The 22,075-nt window shown below is 38.4% G+C and overlaps 2 protein-coding genes across 8 annotated transcripts in view; one reads left to right on the forward strand and one right to left on the reverse strand.

The window, feature by feature from the left end:
* Nucleotides 1-10,035: 10,035 nt before the first annotated feature.
* RAG2 (recombination activating 2) lies at nt 10,036-16,276 on the reverse strand. The gene is made up of 2 exons (XM_031681026.2): nt 16,156-16,276; nt 10,036-12,213 (listed from the first exon to the last, which is right to left on the reverse strand). The coding sequence occupies exon 2, from the start codon at nt 12,183-12,185 to the stop codon at nt 10,602-10,604; it is 1,584 nt and encodes a 527-aa protein (XP_031536886.2). The 5' UTR covers nt 12,186-12,213; nt 16,156-16,276; the 3' UTR covers nt 10,036-10,601.
* The window catches only part of IFTAP (intraflagellar transport associated protein), a 58,702-nt gene continuing 49,145 nt past the window's right edge, over nt 12,519-22,075 (forward strand). The window contains exons 1-2 of one of the 7 annotated variants that reach the window (XM_072969805.1): nt 12,718-12,905; nt 15,733-15,809. The gene's annotated coding sequence lies outside the window, so the exon portion shown is untranslated. Of the gene's footprint in view, nt 12,652-12,716; nt 12,906-15,732; nt 15,810-22,075 lie in introns of those variants that run through there. The other 6 variants (XM_015250015.3, XM_015250014.3, XM_072969806.1 and 3 more) reach the window with 6 other exon arrangements.

Below are 22,075 nucleotides of genomic sequence, written 5' to 3' on the forward strand. Positions count from 1 at the left end.
ATTTTAAATAAGAGTAGATATTTTTGTCCTTATTTTTTCATTTAACTACAGTAATTTACATAAATATACCTCAATAATTTTTGGCAAAATTTTTCTTTTTGTGGAATTATATTTCACTTTACCTTCATACAAATCATTGTAAAGTTTGTTTAATGACTTTTCAGAGTCATCTTCTTTTCATTTTTTTTTGTTTGTTTGTTTGTTTTAGGAGAAGTTCAGGTACCAGGATGAAATAGATTTATTTGATACAGGGGACCTGTATTTCTGTGTCAAATGTTTTCAAATTAAAATATGTGTTTCAATGCTTATTTTTATATTTTATTATTTCTACTCACTAATATTATGGTTATTGTTAACAGCTTTATGTTTAAGTATTTGAAATAAAAGTTTAAAATTTGGAAATAGTGGGTATTGTGATTTGTATTCAAATGATAATATTGAAGGCAACATTTAAAAATGAAGTAACGTTTTTTTCTTGAAGAAATACAAAATAAATTTGGTGATCTTACAATTAAAAACAATGGAGTAGTAATAATGAGTATAATTTACACTAATGTAAAAAGAGACAGTTTGATTCCTGACACTTGTGGTAAATGTGGGATTTGAAAAGGTAGGATTTGAAAATGAGTAGTGTTTAAACTCTTAAGAGCCTGATAAAAATATGAACCTGTTTCCCAGAAAATTCACACATTCATATGTACGCAAAGTTTTGGTCAGCGTGGTTAGCTTGTCCGGGGCCACACAGATGGTGGCGGAAGCGAGCTAGAGCCCAGCTAGAGCCCACTTTTGACCAGTGCTTTTCCTAATGACAACAACAGCAACAGAAGCAGCAACAACAGTAATAATAACTACCACTGACCAAGCAGTGTGTAGAGAGCTTTGCATTCGGTTTCCTCATTGGATCCTTTTGGAGTCCATACTGTTATTTTCTTCATGTTACACACGAGGTCACTGGAAATGGCAGAACCACGCCGTCACAAGTCCCCCTCAAGCTCTGTCCATCTCGTCCTCATGCTGGTCCGTCATCTCCACATCATTCATGAACTTTCAAGTTACCTTTTTGGGAGGCGTCCCAGCCTTCTCCTCCTCAGAGCAGAATTTTAGCGTGGCTATGTCCATGCCACTATACCAGTTTTAAAAGCATTAAAATAAGTTTGTACTTGTAGGTAAATAGTGTGTGGCCCAAAGTCCCCAGTACCCTTCCTATTCCTGCCACCGGCTCCAGCCCCATCCCGCAGGAACTCAGATCCAGCAAGTAAGAGGTTAACTCTTGGCCCAGCAGGGGGCCTTGGAGACTGCTCCAGCACCATCTTCTCTGATTTTATTTTAAATCATACTATCCTTGCCTTGTTTTATTTTTTCCCCAGCTTTATTGAGGAATGAATGACAAATAAAATTGTACATATTTAAGGTACATCACATGATGATTTGATATAAGAATATATTGTAAAATATTTAGCACAATCAAGTTAATTAACTCATCCAGCACCTCCATAGTTACCTTTGTGTGTGTGTATTTGTGTGTGTGTGTGTGTGTGTGTGTGGTAAGAACACTTAAGATCTACTCTCTTAACAAATTTCAAGTGTACAAGACAGTACAGTATCATTAGTCTAGTCACCACACTGTATATTATATTCCCAGAACTCACTCATCGCATTACTGAAAGTTTGGGCCCTTTGACCAAGTTTTTGAATATTATGCCTGCATTTGAGAATGAAGCATCTCCTTATCCTTTAAGGCCAGCTAAGTTCTCTATGGTTCCTGATACCCTTTGTAACTATGTCAGCCTATTTCTTAAACAAACCTTTACCTTCTGTGAGCAGGCAACGTGTGCTCGGCACTGGAGAGACAGTGGTGAACAACATTGTTTCTGCTCACAAAGAGCCAGCTGGAGGTAGACATTAAATCAACAACAGATCTGATAAGTACCTGACTCCACTCTAGTAGGTGTGATGAAGGAAAAGTGCGAGGTGCAATCAAAATAAAATAAGACAATGGAATTGAAATTGGGGAATCAGAGAAAGCATCTAGGAAGAAGAAATGTTTAAGCGGGGACTAGTGGAATGTGGGGTGAGGGTGGGACTCTGAGGTGGGAGAGCGGTTGGCTGGCGGTGGTTAGGAACTAAAGGAAGGTCCCTGTGGCAGGAGCAGACAGAGAGAAGATGAGGGAGGGAATGCGTGGGTCTGGAGAGTCAGGCTGAGGCCCTCTCATGCATACCCCGGTGGACTGAGTCAAGACCTTGACTCCTACCCTAAGTGCAAATGGAAACCATTGAAGAATTTGAGGCAGGTAACCAATGCAATCCACACCAAGCCAGGAGAGGGACACCAGCGAAATGCCTTTGGAAGGTATTAAATATGAGAGGATTTATCCAAGATTGAGAAGGACTGTGCGTGTAAATTTAAATGGTGGAGTAGCAATTTCAAACATTTTTGACATCAGTTATGCACTGTCTGCTGATTCACATCTCACTCCGTCAGATGACTGTGTCCAAAAAGGAGATGAAGAGAGTTTGTGCAGCCCCAAGGAGGGATGAAGGAAGGTTCTTGGCAGCCTTACCTACTCATAGATTAGCATTCCTTCTATTGACCTTTTTCCTTATTTCTCATGGAAATTTCCTTTTCCCTTTGGCTTTTATGCAATTTTTTCTTGATGATGACAATATATTTCTGCCTGCACAGAATACGTACACAGAGAGGCTGGGATCTTTGTTTTATACTGAGGTCAGATCAAGGTCTAAATAAATACCTAGTGCTCACACAGCCATCTTTCTATTTTTATCTTCCAAAACTTCATTGAGAGGTTTTATTTTCCCTACAGTAACCAATTCTCCAATTCTCCAATACCAACTGGACATATCACAATTCAACTCAGTTCTGACACTGACTATCCAAAGTTAGCCCAGATCGCACAGGTTAAGGCCTCATGCCCACAAGACAGCTCCCTACTTAAGACAATCGCCACAGATGGGGTTTCCAGGCTTCCTACATTTTTGCCTGGTTGACTATACATTTGGGGGTTTCTACCGCCCCTCCCAGCTCTGTTGCATAGAACTCAAGAAGCCACGTAATTTACATTTACTGCTTTATTACAAAGGACACAAATGAACAGCCTGATGAAAAGGAACTTGGGGTAAGATCTGAAAGTGTTCTGAGTGCAGGAGCTTCTGTCCTCATGGCATTGGGGTGTGCCACCCTCCCAGCCCAGAAGCTCTCTGAACCTCATTGTTTAGGGGTTTTATGGAGGGTTCAGTAAGTAGACATGATTTATTGACCACTGATGACTGAACTCAGTCTCTACCCTTCTCTCTCCTAGGAGGTTGAGGGTTGGAGGTTGGGGGTGGGGCTGAAAGTTCCAAGCTTCAAATCGAGGCTTGGTCTTTCTAGGGGTGACCAGCCCCCATCCTGGAGCTATCTAGAGGCCCCTCAAGAGTCACCTCATTAGAACAAAAGATGTTCCTGCCACTCTTATCACTCGGGAAATTCCAAGGGTTCTAGGAACTCTAGGCCAGGAACCAGGGGCAAAGAACAAATATCTTTCTACAATACCACATTCATACTTTTACATGAATCAAAACTGATGATCCAGCCATCTTTCCCATACACACACATATACCCTCTGCTTTTGAGTTATCATTGTACATTTTTCATAGAATGTCAGTCTTTTCTACATTTCACAGTTATCTTGGAGACAATGTCTCTTTAGCAAAGGTCAATGTGACAATGGAAGTTCAGGAGTAATTTGCCCAATTTTTAAATTTTACCAATATATACCAGGTTTTTTTTAAACTATTGACTTTTTATTACATCTAGACAACACTATTTACTTACACATAGACTGATTAAACAAATATTTACTACTATTTATTTTTATCGTTTACCTACTTTCCTGTAACTATGATAATCACCAGCAAAAACTCAGGATGTAATGTCTCTTTACTCCACCATTGTAACAGGAGAAACAGAAAAAATATTTTCTTAAGAAAACATTTTTTTATGACTAGTGATATTTTATTTTAAATCTTTTAATAGCTTTTTTAAACATTTTTTATTGATTTATAATCATTTTACAATGTTGTGTCAAATTCCAATGTAGAGCACAATTTTTCAGTTATACATGAACATATGTATATTCATTATCACATTTTTTTCTCTGTGAGCCACCATAAGATCTTGTATATATTTCCCTGTGCTATACAGTATAATCTTGTTTATCTATTCTACAGTTTTGAAATCCCAGTCTATCTCTTCCCACCCCCCGCCCCCTTGGCAACCACAAGTTTGTATTCTATGTCTGTGAGTCTATTTCTGTTTTGTATTTATGCTTTTTTTTGTTTTTGTTCTTTTTTTTAGATTCCACATATGAGGGACCTCATATGGTATTTTTCTTTCTCTTTCTGGCTTACTTCACTTAGAATGACATTCTCCAGGAGCATCCATGTTGCTGCATCCCAGGTTTTTTTTTTAAGTGAACTGCTATTACATGGATAGCTTTCACTACACAATTTCAAATTTGTCACCAAACAGCTCCAAGTGTATTATTTTATTTTCTATAACTCTCCTGCCCTGTGCCCTTTTCCAGTTCTAACAGTTCCCTGAAGTGGAGGAGGGTATAGCTCAGTGGTAGAGTGCACGCTTAGCACGCATGAGTCCTGGGTTCAATCTCCAGTACCTCCATTAAAGTAAATAAGTAAATAAGTAACTAAATAAAACCCTAATTTCCCCCCATCCCTCCCCCACAAAAAGAAGAAAAAAATGTTTTTAATTTCCCTGAAGATGAGACTCAACTTTTATGTTTCTGTTTCAGGTCCCATGATATTTTTTGTGGATCTTGGGTTTCTAATAAAGGTTTAATGATGGGTATCAGAAGAGGACTACTGAAAGAGGAATTAAGCCATAGATTCAAGGGATCTTTATCCTCAAGCTATACGTACTAATCAGCTTTTTAAAAGGAGTGTTACTGATAACCTTTCCTTCCCATTTTCACAAATGATGGTTTAAATGAATACATATTTATAGATTAATATCTAGAGACAGAATGAGATCTTAGTTCTCTTAGAAATAAGTGGGCTCTACTAGATGTTTCCTGGCAGAATTAGGTTTGGGAAAATATGATATCATCTATGGTAAATTCCAAGTCAAAAAGCAGTATTCTACGCTGGAATGGAATTTGGTGGCATAAAAATAATTTGGATTTCTTGTCACTGTGGATTAGAACGACTGCCTGTTCTATCTAAATTTATCATGGTATCCATTCTAAACTCTTTTCAATAGAAAGAGAATAAATTTAACCAAAGACTTCACCTCATATCTTTCTGTGAATTTCACTGTACTTTTGGTTTCCAGGTTCTGTGAGATGAGATGGTTTGACTGGGTCAGGATATTTAGAACACAAGGGATTTACTTCCATATCTAATCCTTCATTTATTAAAGAATTGGAAAGATAGTAAGACAACTGCAGAATTTAGTACATTTGAGTTCATATACAGTACACTTAATTCAATTCAATAAACATTTTCAGAGCCACTATATTGTAACAGAAACCATGCTTCATATTAAGGATAAAAGTTGAAAAAGAAACTGTTCTTGTTTCCAAGGACCTCATTGCCAAATAGGGGAGGAAGGCATATAAATGTTATATAAGTTGATAAATGCTATAAAGAGAGACAGTGGGTGAAGATAGATGGCTTGGCCTCAGAGGTTAGTGTTCTACTCTGTTTGGGCTGAAATGTACATAGACAACATCAAGCTTGAATTAAATCTTGAAGGATGATAGTTATTCACTAGGGGGAGCGATTTTCCAGATGGAGAAAGTTCAGCTTTCACGAAGAATCAAGTACAAAAGGGGGAAGGGGACCGGAGGATGTGTCTAGAGAATCATCTCATATAGTACGGAAGCATTTGGATTTTTTTCCCCAGGGGAGATAGGGAATCACTGGAGCGTTTTCACCTACATAATATCATATTTTTATTTTAGAGTGATTGCTGTGGTCTCAGAACAGTCAGATGACTGAAGTGGAGCACGGTGGAGGCAGGGAGGTTGTTCAAGGAGGTTGTTTCAACACTAAGCACAAGATAATATGGGTGGGGCAGTGTGTAGAGCATGTCGTTTTGTTTCTAGTTTAACAGAACTATGTAAGTACCCTTTATTATTACTTCAAGGTACACGGGGCTATTTCATCCAGATGTTTAAGTGTGTACTATAGCAGATATTGGCTTCACGCTTACTGCATCTGTTCCCCTTTTCTGGGCACACAGCTAAACTCTATTTCCCAGCCCCTTTACATCTAGCTGGGGCCATATGACTATCGTTTAACCAATGGAATAGTGGAGGAAATGATGTATCCCTTGCAGGCTGAAACATTTACAAGACGGTGTTCCTTCTCCATGTTCCTTCTTTTCCTTGTACCTTTTCCTTGTATCTGAAGTCTTGAGGATGCAAGGCAAAGATAAAGATGGCAGAGTTGCCAAGCTGAAAAAGCCTGATTCCCTGAGACACATCTTAGAGGAAAGCCATTCAGGTGAATCACTTAATAAAAGAAACCTGCATTGGACTCTGCTTCAGTGAGAGGTAAACTTTAATTGTGACAATTTACTGGTGTTTGGGACTTTTTGTTACCACAGCTAGTGTCAATTATCCTGACTAGTACTTATTTTGTTATCTCATCTATGTAGTTATTCAGAGGTTTGTTGGTTCCATTTATTCTTACAACTCTTATATATTCAGTTAATATAATTTATTCACTCTATTTTACTCAAAATATTTATTTTATTGTTAATCTAGACAATGAGTAAATCACTTTGGCTTCCCATACTGAAATATAGATGCAACTCACCAAAGAATTTAATTCATTTCAAAGACAATTTAAGTGCCTACAATATGCCAGGCATCATGCTAAGTAGTAGGCATATAGAAATTATAAGTTATCCTATATTTTGTGTTAAGCAGTGGAGTTGGGAGAACAAGTGAAACCTCAGATAAGCTTCAGGAACTCAGGAGCAGAGAGAAGATGCTACTTACCTTCCTGACAGAGTAGACAAAGCCAGTGACTTCCAGAGGTGAAATGGTGGTAAAGTGGGTTTAGCCAGAGACAGTTGGGAAGAGGTTCTGTGACCCAGTAAGGTGCATGAGCAGGATGTGCACAGGAGTGGCACAGAAAATGGGCAAGTCCTAGATGGTCCTGCAGAGAGAACTGTGGCCGTGCTGGGACAGGAAGGGGCAGATAGCTCTCCTCCTCATCATGCGAGTCCACAAGGTACCTGGTGCAACTCAGGAGTCATCTTCTGAGCTAACTTCAGGCCAGGTGGGAGCGTGGATGTTGTAGAAGCAGCTAGTGAGGAGGGATGATGACCCTAAGTACCAGATGCTTCACACTCACTCCCTCCTGCTCTCAACAGCTCAGCGTTATATGTCTACCTAGAACTTGGAGAAAAAGTTAGATGAAAACAGAGAACTCTAAACTTATTAAAATTAAATTTGCAACCCACAGTAAAAAAAGGATTATTTCTTTTACTTCTGAGTCTATACACAGAGATTTGTAAGCATTACAGCTATCAAGGAGGTTATGGGGTTCAGAGAAGGCTTCCTGGTAGGGGGCAGGTGTCTGAACTGGGATAGAAAGAGTGGAGGGGAATGGGCCAGAGAGACCAGGGTATTAGCAGGAGTTATAAAGTACAAGAGGGAAGGTATGCGCTACAGAAGGAATTGATTTCCCCAAAGCCCTCAGTATCCCTGAAACAGAGGTACTCATCAGAAATCTTATCAGTTCAGCATTTTTGGAAATTGAGCACAAAGTGTGAAGAGAGTAGTAAAACAGAGAGGTAGGCAGGAAGGGACAGGTCAACATGACATGCATGAAGTTGTATGTGATTTTACTGTACTGATGGAACACTGATGGCCCTGGCCCTGCTCACCTCTCCAGGCTTGTGTCAGTCCACACTACCCTTGTTTACTATGGTTTCACCAGACTGATGTTCTTCCTGTTCCTCAAATGGGACAATCATCTCACCCTCCGGGGTTTAGACTAACTATGCTTTGCCTTCTCCTAACACACTGAACTCATTTGTACTTTTGATGAGTATTCCTTAAAATGGTCACTTTGGAAAGCCATGTACTTATTTATTGATAATATTCTTGGGTAAACAGTTTTGGGACTTAACTTTCAGAACCAATTTGTGAGGTATATCAGAAATCTATTTTGTTAGCTTGGACTTAGGCTTCATTATTTACCTAAAGTGGCAATTTAATACTGAGGGTTACACCCTACTAGGCTTTGAATAACCTTGGTCTGTTTCCAGAAAACAAATCCATCTCTAATGGAGGAAGAGGCACAACTGTTGAGTATCTTCAAAGGAATGAACCATAGGCTCTGAAGATGATTGTAAAGTAAGTCCTAGAAATATTTTAGGCAAAAGCATTATATCATTGGAATAAATGACGACTCTTCTAATGTGATTCATTTGAAAGTCTGCATATACTTATTAGAAAAGAAGGTTTATTATTTTAAAGTCACATATGGTGGACTCACTGGTGAGATGACTTAAAAAGACCTATTTTGACTCAAATATATGGTAAGGAAAACCAAAGAACTTGCTATTCACACACACAACACACACCCTAAAAGCAGCTATGCTCACGAGACCTGAGTTTGTAGAACCCCGTGAGTTCTTAATTGAATCACTTCGATTATCACATGATCTCACTGACTACAAAACAAATATGGGTAATTATTTTTTAGCCATTTTCTCACTGTAGATAAATCAAGATAAGAGAATGCATATACTACTTGAGGGAATAACCCTTCTGAACCTTGTGGAGGATATTTCAGCTCCAAGTGATGCCACTTTCTATTAAGAGATAAAAAAGAAATTCAAATAGAGTGATCCTGAGAAAATTAAATAGTATAATTTTGCCTGTAACCAAGTAACTACAAATGTTAATAATTGGAGTAAAATTGGAGTAAATCAATATAAACAGAAGGTGTTTTCATATTTTATTAGCTTTATATAGGTGATGGAAACAACAAAAAATTGAAACAACAGTACAGCAAATTATTTAAAAGGAAAATTCATCAAGCAACATCGCTGAAACAAAGTTAAGCATGGTTTAATTTTTTTCAAATTAGTTTCAGTATCTGAGACATGGAACTGTTAGCAGAAGAACTTTTGTTCCAGGATTTCATCTCCAGTATGGTTTATATTTCCCCTAAATTTGGCAATAGTACCTTACACACTGAGGACCCTTAATGAAGGCTGATAAATTAGAAGTGATGGTTTAAGCTCTTAGTCTAAAGTGAAATGCTTCTCTAGAAAAATACTGCAGGAGGGAAAACATTTATATCTAAGGTCATCCAATTATCAACTGATGTAGTGAAGCCTCAAAATTAACAGTCCTTTTAATTTTAATTTTAGCAAGTATCTAATTGAACCTTAGCAAGCTCACTGACTTTATAATTTTCATTGGAAGCAAACTCCACATATAACTAGACTTATAAACATACACATGAATTTCTTTCTCCCCTTTTAAAATCTACTTGTTAACTTTATCAAATTCTTTAAACTTTATTTGGGCAAGTAGTCAATATTAATTGGTGAAATAATCTCTCCATGAGATTTGTTTGGTGGTTCTTTCCTAGTGTGCTGTCACTCATCTCCCTGTTTCAGAGTGCTGAGTAGCAGTGGACTTCCGTTTTCATTAAGTCTCTCAAAGGATTGGTTTAAGTGACTAGCTGTGGTTCATCACACATGGACCTTATGGTGGGGGAGGGGGAGTCCTCTGAAGAAAGTGCATATGAATAGCTTGATAAAATGTAACAGACTTGATGTCCATTCCTTTTCTCTTTCTTCATGTCAGTGGAGATTATCTATTTTTCTTCCTTCCTTCCTTCCTTCCTTTTTCTTTCTTTCTTTCTTTCTTTCTTTCTTTCTTTCTTTCTTTCTTTCTTTCTTTCTTTCTTTCTTTCTTTCTTTCTTTCCTTCCTTCCTTCCTTCCTTCCTTCCTTCCTTCCTTCCTTCCTTCCTTCTTTCCTTCCTACCTACCTACCTATCTTCTTACAGCTTTTTCTGACCATGGGCATAGTCAGGTAACCATCTTAGAGAATTATAAAGAACATTCCTGTGGAATACAGATGATCTCAGTTTTAATTTTTGGCCAACCACCAAATTTTTATATTGCACAAAAAATTCATTTACTTTCTTTGGGTGTTAGTTTCTTTACTGGTTAAATTTGCCTTAATGACCCTCTAGGTTATTTGTTATCCAAAAGCTGTATAAGGGATAATAAGCATAACTTAATTATTATTACTGCTTCTGTGTTTGAGTCCTTGAATAAAAAATTCAGATCATAAATTCTCACTCAAGATACATTTGAGTAAAATATTTTCAAAATACAGGTTACAGGTTCTATATAGGCTTAAATACAATGACTATATTTAGTTCTGTATTACAAGCACTTTTCCCTGGTATTTAATTTGTATAACTAAAAGAAAACGTTAAGCATTTTCAGTAAACAAAAATAGGAATATAATTTTTATCATTGTTATGATTCTTTAAAATAGATTTAAAAATCTGATGCACTTGAATCTGAAAGGCTTTTGTGAAACTAATCAAACAACCTTCTAAGAAAGGATTTCTTGGTGGGAGTAAGAATTTTCCCGGAACCTTTTTTATGGAGGGATTTCAGTGGAGGCTTTTTTAAGGGTGGGACTCTTTTGGGGGTTTGCAGTGCTCTTGCTATCTCCACATGCTCATTGCAGTAATACTTGTTGCTTCCTTCTGACAGATGGATGAGTGTGCGTTCTGCCAGATCCATGCACTGGGCATGGACCCAGTGCCCATCTCCATGAGAGCAGTAGATCATGGCAGGTTTGTTGAGCTCAGTTGAATAAAATGGTACCCAAGTATTGATATCCACATCACATGTAGGGCAGCATGTAATCCAGTAGCCTGTCTCAGACTCATCTTCCTCATCATCTTCATTATAGGTGTCAAATTCATCATCGCCATCAAAACTATTTGCTTCCGCACTGAAACAAAATTCTTCCGAGTCTTCAAAGGGAGTAGAGTCCCCTGGGTCTTCTGTTGACATCTGACTATTTGTGAATGTTTTCTGATCTTCATTCACATCGTCTTCAGCACATTTCAACATATAGAAATAGAATGCTTCTGAAACAGCCTGTTTGTTGTCTCCCGGTATGCCAAGGAAAATAGTTCCATTTCCCATGTTGCTTCCAAACCATATCTTGCTGTGTTTAATATCTGGAGTCCAATCTGGGGTTTCCATCTCACGGATTTCTATCTTGTTGTCCTCAAAAGAGATGATGTTGCAGATCATTCTTTTTTGATTTTCAAGCTGATAGCCACCAACAATAACAAACTCATCATTGCTTGTTTGCGTCAGGATTGCACTGGATACAGAGATTCCTCCTGGCAAGACTGTGCAATTCACAGCTGGACTACCCAGGGGGAGATCAACCCTTATTCTGTATAGATTGGCAGGGCGGATGTTATTGGCAAGTGAATGTCCTCCTAAAATATAAATGGTATCATTTCTGGCAATGGAGACATGAAAAGATAGCCCATCCTGAAGTTCTGGAAGAATGTATGATGTAGAGCACCCAAATTCAAAATCCACCAAGAAAACATGGGGCAGGCAGTCAGCTACACTATTCCATTTTTCTGTGGTTCTTTGGGCAGAAGGTATGTATGAACGTCCTCCAAAGAGAACACCCATACTTTTCCCTCTACTATACACCACATCAATGGAATGACCATATCTGCCTTCAGGAACATCACCTACCAAGTCTTTCTCTATGCAGCGAAAAGTAACTTTTTTGTTATTCTTGCAAACAACAGACATGACATAAATCTTATCTGAAAGCTCATTGTTTGGTGTTTTCCCTCCATGGATGATGTACTGATGCTTTTCAGACTCTAGGCTGCCTTTGAATGTGCAAGTAGCTGGGTAGCGAAGAGGAGGAAGGTAGCAGGAATCCTTAGAGAAAACTGCAGGCTTCAGTTTGAGATGATTATGCTTTACATCAAAATGGAAAACTCCAGTGGGGCAGGACCTCTTGGGCCAGCCTTTTTGGCCAAAGAAGAAAATTTGCCCATCAAAATTCATTAATGAGAAGCCTGGTTGAATTAAGGCTATGTTATTACCAACTGTCACCATCTGTAGTGACATATTTTCTGATGATGGGTAGATCTCTTATCTGAAAGAATTAAAAAACATTATTTTTACTTACCATATCTCTTCATATAAATAAAACTGTGTTTAGATCCTCTCACACATAAAAAGCATGTTAACAAAAGAAAGTTGTCCCACAAGCTTGTAGTGGGCAAAAATCCAGGCAGCTAGGTATGCAAAGAGACACAGAACCTTCCCGCCTAATCCAATCCAAGCAGCGGGGACATGGTTTAGACATGCACTATCCTCCCTTGGATTTCTGGGAATTGTAGTCCTTTTCCCGTAAAGATTCACCACTTGTCAACAGAAAGAACTACATTTCCCAGGAATCTGTTCTCCATGGGATGTGTAGCTGGGAGAGTTCGTCGCACCGGGAGAGGAGTCTCTGAGTCTCTCTGAATAAAGACGCCTAAGGTGCGAAGTGACTAGTTGGGAGCCAAGGCGGAAAACTAGGGAATGGGAGGTGAGAATGCTGACGCAGACCCAACATCCGGGTTACAGGAAAGCGGCGGCACCGGGAGGGGCGTCCGGCTGCCCCCGCCCGGGTGTTGCTGGAGCCTCTTCTCGCAACTCTTAGGTGACCCGGTAGGAAGCACAGCTGCTTCAGGCCGGAGTGGGGTTGCCTGGAAACCCCAGGCTGGAGGGACGCCCGGCCGAGGTGTCCTCACGGACTCCTGCCGGGACGCTTTGGAGCTCGACTCTGAATTGCACCCCTGGGTATCCTTACGTTGCTAGGGTTGGGATTTGAGGGGGGCTTCGAGGGTACAAAAGCTGTGAGTATTTTGCAGAAAAGCTCGGTCGCTGAATACCTGGAGTGCAGGAGAGAAATTACCTGACAATGATTTTTACCACTCCTGTATTTAGTCATGGGAATACAGTAATTAGACTTTAGGGAGTACCGCGACAAAGGCCCTTTGTTTTCTCAGCTGCTCTTGCTCCGGTTTTTAGAGTTCTTTTTGGGAAGCAGAGAAGTTTCCGAAACACCTCTCTCAACCCTCCTCCCTCCCTCTCTCTCTGCCCTCCTCCCTCCGTACATCCCTCCCCGCCTCTCTTCCTTCCCTTCTCCCCCTCCCTCCCTCTCTCCTTCTTCCCTCTTTTCGGATAAGAAAATAAGAGTTAGTGGCTGTTACTTCAGATCTCTCTTTTCAGTTCAAGAACCCTTGAAGTAATTCTTTAGTAACTCTGTAGTAAGCAGGCACTAAGCAAAGAGGTGCCAGAATTATTCAGAATGTAATACTTTTATGATTTTTTAAAAAAGATACTTACTAGGTGAAGTAAGTTTGATAAATTTTAATTTTTTAAAAAATTATTACCTGCCTTGGAGAGATGTCACAAGCCTTAAGGCGAAATACACTCCCTGTTTGCAGAGAGAAGTCCTGGGCACTAAAGATTAAAGGAAACAAAATAGCACAGATTCCTTGATTTTAAGAATAAGTTACTAATATGTTTCAAAAACAGTATAAAACAGTGGCTAAGAGTATGGTCTCTAAAGGCTGACTGGCTGGATTCAAATCCTGGCTCTATCATTTACTATATGACTTTGGGCAAGTAATTTAATCTCTCTTTGTCTTAGCTTCCTCGTTTGTAAAGTGAAATAACAATTTTGCCTTCTCACAAGTTAATGTAAGTTATAATTAATAAGTTAATACATGAAAAACACTTAGAACAGGGCTTTGCACACTGTAAGTCATAGTTTAAATGATTATGCTTGACCTTATAAAAAATGAAGTTTTTAGTGCACAGTCACCTGCCAGTTGTGGCAGATGTGTATAATGGAGGTGATTAGGAGGGCTTTACGATCTGGAAATCTGTTCAGTGGGTGTAGGTCAATACTTTTTTAGACTAGTTAGAATTGGAGAAGCATATACAGTGGAGGTGCTGGTGGTGAGTTCAATTTAAATAACAGGAAGTATTTCATTCTTCTTGTTACCCTTTCTCTAACCCCTCATTAAACATGCAGACCCTGAAGTAGGGTTGAGTCCAAATTTGGGCTCTTAAAGTTAGTTGCTGTGTAATCATCTTGAGCAAGTTCTTTTCTCTCTGTTCTTTCTTGTCTGCAAAGTGGGGAGGATATTAGTACCTATTTAGCAGGTGGTTTTGAAGAATAAATGGGATAACACAAACCACATAGCACAGAGCCTGGCACATGATTCTCTTCTACTTACCATGTTTAGCTTACTTGGGGGAGTCCTCAAGGTGTGATATTTTAATAATCATCTTGTGGGTTATTAAACCAAGTGAAGACATGGGGAATGAGAAGAATTATTACTAAGGTTATGAAAGCCAGCCTCTTTCTTCCTCAGACTGTGGTGGTTCATAGCTTCAGCAACTTGCCTTGCTTATGAAATAACCTGGGCAAGTGTTTTATTTACTCAAGGCCTATCCGAGTATACTTAAGAGAAGGCATTTGTGCCACTAAGAAAATGCTCTCTCTAGGAACTCAGAGGAAATATTGTTGACACTCAATTCTGTAAATGAAAACCGTTAAGTGATTACACTTAGTGGAATGTGTGATTTTCAGAGTTGCCCACTTTTGGGCTGAGGGAGCACCAAAGCCTGCTTGTTTTAAACACCTGTGAAGAAAGTTATTAGGCTAGAAAACAAGTTCTGCAGAGGTAACGGATCCTAGATCCCAAGGGGTGAACAAACATCAAGAACACTTGTTTTTAAACAGCGAGTTTTTGTTTTTGTTTTAAGTCTTCATTGTAACCTATTGGCTTCATTTTAATATTCACAGGGATTTTGCCTTCTCACAAGGGAAAACATGATTATTGTAGATTAAACAGGAACATTTCCTTGGGCAAGACATAAGGAGTACTACCCCTTTCTATAGCTTATTGCAGATCCCCAAAGATTTCTGACCTGTTTCCCTTTTGGTGCCCTGCTGTTGACTTACCTCACAACTTTAGGGCCCTAAAAATAGTGGTCAGGTTGATTACTGTTAAGATGAATTACCTCCTCTTGAACATAGTTTAGGTATTTTTGTATTGAATTTTTAGATTACCTGTTTTAAACTATGACCAGATGACTTATGTATTTAAAGAATAAAGAGGAACATTGAAAGTATTTTCACATTATTTTCCCATATTTGTTTAGTTTTTGAAATTTTGCTCTGCTAACTTACATATGTCTTTACGGGAGTCGACTATGGTATATTCTCCATGGTTTTAATGTGACTCTTATTTGTCACATCTTGGTTTTTAAATGAATTTTTCAAAGGGTATACTAGAACTAAAATAATCTACTGAAGTGGTTTTCTTTAAATAGGCCAGATAAAAACAGGCAGATTTTGAAGAAGACACTATTCCTCAACTGAAGGAAGTTTCAAAGTCAACACATTAAAAGATTCTTTTTAAAAAGACAGAAATATAGGACCGATAAATTTATACAAGTTTCCCAGCCCCATGCTAACATTCCTCAGCAGGGAGATTTTCATTTATTCACTGAAGCTAGTGCATAGCTGAGAATCAAAAGAGGACTAATGGTATGAGGTCCGGGTTTGTAGTTTCCTGTGTCTGAACTGACTCTTTTTTTCCTTTCAAAGAGAGTTGCTATACTCTGAAGCATTAAATCTTACTGATCAGTGTTGCCCGTGTTTTCCTGATTGCTCCAAAGTAGCAGGTAACCTCATGTGACTGTAGTGCCTTTTTGGGTATGAATTGACACTGTCTTGCACGGTTAATCAGGTTCAAGGCATGCATTATTTGATTTTTTTTTTCTGGGTGTAAAACTAGGATTAAGTCTTCCTTCTGAACACTTATGCCAGAGAAGTATTTACACATTAAGATTAACACATAGGCTCTGATGCCACAGCAGCCTGAGACCAGAAAGCCCCTCTCTTTCCAAACCCTGCGTCATCCCTTCCCCCTCTGGACACCGAGTCCAACTGTAACTGACACCCTGCCGAAGGGGGCCATCGTAGGCTCCTGTGGTTTAACTCTGGTAGAAATGAAGTTATTGGACCTACCTGAAGGCCAGAGAGGCTACTCACCCCTCTCTGAATCTTTGCCGCTAGACCAGGTATTAAATGTCAGCACTTGGGGAAGATTCACTGCTCACTCTGACCGTGGCCTGCAGAAGGTGACGGTAAAGAGAGTGTGTGTGTGCCTACAGATGTTCCAGTGAACACTGATCTAACAGGAGTAACTGACTGTGACCTTTTTTTTTTTTTCCTTTAGATGTTTGAGGGAGATATCCACTAGGGTGTACCCTCAAGATTTAACTATTTCCTAACTGGCAAACAATGGAGACATAATCCACTATTTGTAAAGACAGAAACAAAACAAAACAAAAAAACCCAAATCTGGTCAAAACCTGATTATTAAAAAACATTTTAGAAAAATGAATGTAATTAATATGATTTAAATAAATACTACCATGATTCAAATGGGAAATTATTTTTCCTAAAGCAGAGGCTACTAATACCAATGTCTGTAATGTTGACTTTGAATTGCTCTTCAGTGATCTCATTTTCTTTGTAACAGGATTCAGAAGGAGTTCTAATCATTAGAGGCCTGCTACCAATTTTATATCAGGGAACTTCTGTGTAATATTGTACAGTGGAATAATGAAGAAAATTGGCCTCAGAGTCGAGCTGGCCTGGTTTTCACTGCCAGCTTTGCCATTTTTTTCAGGAGGGGTCATCTTAATCCTTAAGCCTCTGTTTCCCCATCTCTAAAATGGGGATAATAGAAATATTTACCTCAAAAGATTGCTGCAAAAAGATTAAATGAGATAATGTCTTTAAGTGCTCAGCCAAGGACAATATTCCACAGTGGTCTTCAAAACTGTGTTAGCTTCTCTCACTCCCACTCCAAAGTTTCACAGTCAAAGGAAGAATAAACCAAAGGATTGAGAACAGATGTGGCAAGAGCTGACTAAATTTTTTTAAATTGACCATATCTTTTAGAATAGTTTTAGGTTTGCAGCAAAATTGTGTGGAAGGTACAGAGATTTCCCATGTATTTCCTGACCCGACTTGTTCACAGCCTCCCTCATCATCAGTATCTCTCACCAGAGGTGCATTTGTTACAACTGGTGAACCTACGCTGACACATCATTATCACTCAGAGTCCGTAGTTTACATTAGCATTCACTCTTGGTGTTGTACATTCTGTGGGTTTGGACAAATGTGTGATGACATGTATCTACTGTTACAATATCACGCAGCATAATCTCACTGCCCTAGAAATACTCCGTGCTCCATCTATGCACCCCTCCCTCCCCGCAACCCCTGGCAAACACTGATCTTTTTACTGTTCCATCGTTCTGCAAACCCCAGAATGTCCTATAGTTTTCAGATTGACTTCTTTCACTTAAGTTTCCTCCATGTCTTTTTATGACTTGATAGATCGTTTCTTTTTAGCTCTGAATAATATTACATTGTCTGGATATTCCAGTTTATGTGTTTTCCTACTGAGGGATATCTTGGTTGCTTTCAGGTTTTGGGAGTTATGACTGAAGCTACTATAAACATCCATGTGCAGGTTTTTGTTTGGTTGTAAGTTTTCAGCTCCTTTGGGTAAATGCCAAGGGGCACTATTGATGGATCTTACGGGGAGAAGTATGTTTAGTTCTGTAAGAAACCTCCAAACTGCCTTCCAAAGTAGCCGCATGATTTTGCATACCCCCAGAAATGAGTGAGAGTCCCTGTTGCCGTATGTCCTCTCCAGCAGTTGGTGGTGTCAGTGTTCTGGATTTTGGCCATTCTTATTGGTGTGTAGTGTCACCTAATTTTAACTTGCATTTCCCTACTGGCATATGACGTTGAGTCTTTTCACTTGCTTATTTGTCATCTGTATGTCTTTAGTGGGGTGTCTACTAAGGTGTTTGGCACATTTTAAAATTGGGTTTGAATTTAAAGAGTTCTTTGTATATTTTGGGTAATAGTCCTTTACCAGATGTATCTTTTGCAAGTGTTTTCTCCCATTCTGTGGCTTTTCTTTTCATTCTCTTGTCGGTGTCTTTTGGAGAGCATAAGGTTTTAATTTTAATGAAGTTCAGCTTATCAGTTATTTCTTTCATGGGTTGTGCCTTTAGTGTTGTATCTGAAAAGTCATCACCATATCCAAGGCCATCTAGGTTTTCTTCTGTGTTATTTTCTGGGAATTTTGTAATTTTGTGGTTTTCACTTAGATCTGTGATCCATTTTGAATTAATTCTTGTGAAGGGTGTAAGGTCTGTGTCTAGATTCTTTTTATTTTGTATAATTTTTTTTTGCATGTGGATGTCCAGTTGTTCCGGCACCCTTTGTTGAAAAGGCTGTCTTCGCTCCATTGTTTTATCTGTGCGCCTTGGTCAAAGATGAGTTAACTATACTTATGTGAGCCTGTTTGTGGACTCTCTGTTCTATTCCATTAGTCTATTTGTATATATATTTTTTCACCAATACCATACTGTCTTGATTATTGTAGTTGACTTGATTTTAAAACAGTTCATTAAAAACAGTTACATCAATAAAAATACATACCACTCTTTAAGCCTAGTCATTACCTGACTATAACATTTTTCATTTCTTCGTACTCTATCCTAATTTTTATCCAAACATATATACGTGTTTACTTAGTTATAATAAGAATGTATTTAAATTGTTTTTTCCTTTCTAGTGTACCATTATTTCATTTATGCTGTGAAATGTATATTTTATTTCCACTTTTACCATTTTTAATAGTTTCCTAAAATTCCATTCAGTAAATGTAACATAATTTATCAGACCATTCACTACTGTTTGTCATTTAATCGGTTTCTCTGTAGCTTAGACGCAGTGAGCAGCAGTAGAGAGATCTGGATTTGAGTCTGCTCTGTCACTTACTAGGCGAATGGTCTTTTAGAGCTTCAGTTTCCTTATCTCTGAAGCAAGGACAATACCTGCCTTATCGTGAGGAGGAATTGATATAAACTGTCTGGTATAAAGAGTGTACTCAAGAAATCTTGTGTGATGGTGCCATAAATTATTTGTATAAGTGAATATTTTCATTTTTTGCAAAATTTTAGGATATATTTTCAGAGTTTTTAAAAACGGACATGTAGCTCAGTTGTTTGGCTGTTTCTTATCATTTGAAATGTTGGTCCATTCTTTAAAAGAGCATCACCATCTCTTCTAGTTATGGTTTTTTCTTTGCCTGCAAAGGAGTATTGGGTTATTTCCCTAACCTACTTATGGTGTCATATAATGATTATGGCACTTGAAATTCCAGCGTCAGTGACAGCTCTCATAAAATTGACATATTGAGTATCTCCACAGTAAATACAAAATAAGAAATACAACATAGAAACCAGGGGTAGGTTTAGGGGACTGTTTTAACCTTCGCATTTTACTAACACCAGAAAATAGGCAGTTTGTTACTGAATGGTTTAGCTGTCTCCTGAAGAAACTGGAAATTAGCAACACATTTGGAAATGGGTTTTAAAATCTTAAGCCCTTGCCACACATTAGGAGAGCATTAGACGTGCACTGATAGTGATCTCAGTCAAGGTTCCCAGCCTGCCAAAGTCCTCAGCATAGAAACTAAATGTGAAATAGTGAACAATATTTTTTAAGCATCTGCTATGTACAGAGTCATGTGGAGAATTTGGAAAAAAAAATCACACACAGATCTTGCCCTTAAGGAACATGCATGATAGCAGGACAAAGCAGCTTTTGATTGTAGATAAACATGTTTTACCTTCTTCCTATATTTACCCTTTCTTAAAAGTTCTTGAAAGTTCACCAAGAAATCACAATTATAGGTTACTCAACCCATTCTTAAACCTTGGGGCAGAGTCAAATTCAAGCTTCTACTGAAATGTATTGGTATCTTCTACCTTAAATCCAAAGACAGTGGGCAATGAAAGAATACAAGTGAGTGTCATTACAGAGTAAAATAATTTTTACTCCACAGCGGAAATAAAAAAAACTTAGTAATGGAATATACTGACATGGTAATTGAATGAAAAGGAAGCATAATTGGAGAAAATTAGAACGTTAGAGATGGAAGATAACTTCAAGTCCAGTGCGTCTGTATTTACATTCAAACTGCTTAAGACTAGAAACGTTAAGTAACTTGACGAGGGTCACCCGCTGCAGGGGTGTGTGTACGTGGTGAGTTGAGGAGGGCGGGGGGGGGGAGCACAGTTTTGTGAACTCATGACAGTGTTTCTCAGGAAATGCAGTGACTTCTCAAGCATTTCCATCCCTGTTTTATAAATGGAGAAACAACCTAAATGACATTGTTGCTCAATGAGTTATCAAGTGTTTGAAATAAGGTCGGTGGCAGCTGTTCATGCATTCAGGGAGGCATAGACAATTTTTACTTTTTAAATAAGTGGCTGATTTCTAAGGAAATAATGTAAATAGTGTAGGAAAGGGAGATGTTTGGCTAGTTGAATGAATCCCACCGTGGGAGCCACGACTGAAACTAGTGAGGAGAAAAGAGGAAGGAAAAGGAAGCACATAGAAGGAAGCAATCTCCAGTTAGTATGATGGATTGGCAAGAGAGGAACATGACAAGTGACTTGTCGCTTTTTATTTAAAGCGATTAATTAAATACAGCCACCTGACCAGACCTCTCTGATTTAAAGTAGACTCTTAGCTATTAAAAAAAAATGGAGAAGAGTTTCAGAGTTGTTTTACAGTGTCGTACTAGAAAGAAAATGCACTTGAAATTTTTATTTTTAGAGAAAGGAATTTGTGTTTAATTTTTTAATTTCTACATTTGAGTATAGAAACCATGTTAGCAAAAAGAAATTGGTTATATCTAGGTGTGTGTGTAATAATGTGTACATTGAGATAAAATTGCAAATAAAGTGCTGAGAAATTGGAGGCTAGGGAAGCACTATATTACTTCTTAAAGGCCATTTATTATTCCACAGTCATTGGAATTTAGAATCAAAAATCGCTGAGAAATCCAGCTTTAAAATCTTCTTTTAAGAGAATGTCAGATGAAAAGGTTGATTTTATTTGCAAGATCTGGCATTTCGAAACATTTACAAATGAACTCCTAAAAGCAGGGTTGATTTAGTTTGGTTGGTTTACACCTGCTCCTAACTAGCTGTGCAGATGTTGCTTTAAAGTAGGCTTCCTGGTATTGTGAAAGTACCGTGCCCTGTGCACGTGGTCAGCAGCTGGGACACTGGAGAGAAGGGGATAAGTGGATAAGTTTTTTTTTTTTTGGTATATTCTTTATTTTTTTTAACATTTTTAATAGATTTATAGTCATTTTACAATGTTGTGTCAAATTCCAGTGTAGAGCACAATTTTTCAGTTATACATAAACATACATATATTCACTGTCACATTTTTTTCTTTGTGAGCTACCATAAGATCTTGTATATATTTCCCTGTGCTGTACAGTATAATCTTGTTCATCTATTCTACAATTTTGAATCCTGGTCTATCACTTCCCACCCCCTGCCCCCTTGGCAACCACAAGTTTGTATTCTATGTCTATGAGTCTATTTCTGTTTTGTATTTATGCTTTGTTTGTTTATTTGTTTGATTTTAGCTTCCACATATGAGCGATCTCATATGGTATTTTTCTTTCTCTTTCTGGCTTACTTCACTTAGAATGACATTCTCCAGGAGCATCCATGTTGCTGCAAATGGCGTTATGTTGTCCGTTTTTATGGCTGAATAGTATTCCATCGTATAACTATACCACATCTTCTTTATCCAGTTATCCATTGATGGACATTTAGGCTTTTCCATGTCTTGGCTATTGTAAATAATGCTGCTATGAACATTGGGGTGCAGGTGTCATTTTGAAGTAGGGTTCCTTCTGGATATATGCCCAGGAGCGGGATTCCTGGGTCACATGGTAAGTCTATTCCTAGTCTTTTGAGGAATCTCTATACTGTTTTCCACAGTGGCTGCACCAAACTGCATTCCCACCAGCAGTGTAGGAGGGTTC

The sequence above is a fragment of the Vicugna pacos genome, chromosome 10 (genome assembly GCF_048564905.1).
Source record: "Vicugna pacos chromosome 10, VicPac4, whole genome shotgun sequence".
Taxonomy (NCBI): domain Eukaryota; kingdom Metazoa; phylum Chordata; class Mammalia; order Artiodactyla; family Camelidae; genus Vicugna; species Vicugna pacos.

Excerpts from the sequence above, each read along its gene's own strand:
- RAG2 (XM_031681026.2), bottom strand. The coding sequence starts at position 12,185 with ATGTCACTACAGATGGTGACAGTTGGTAATAACATAGCCTTAATTCAA.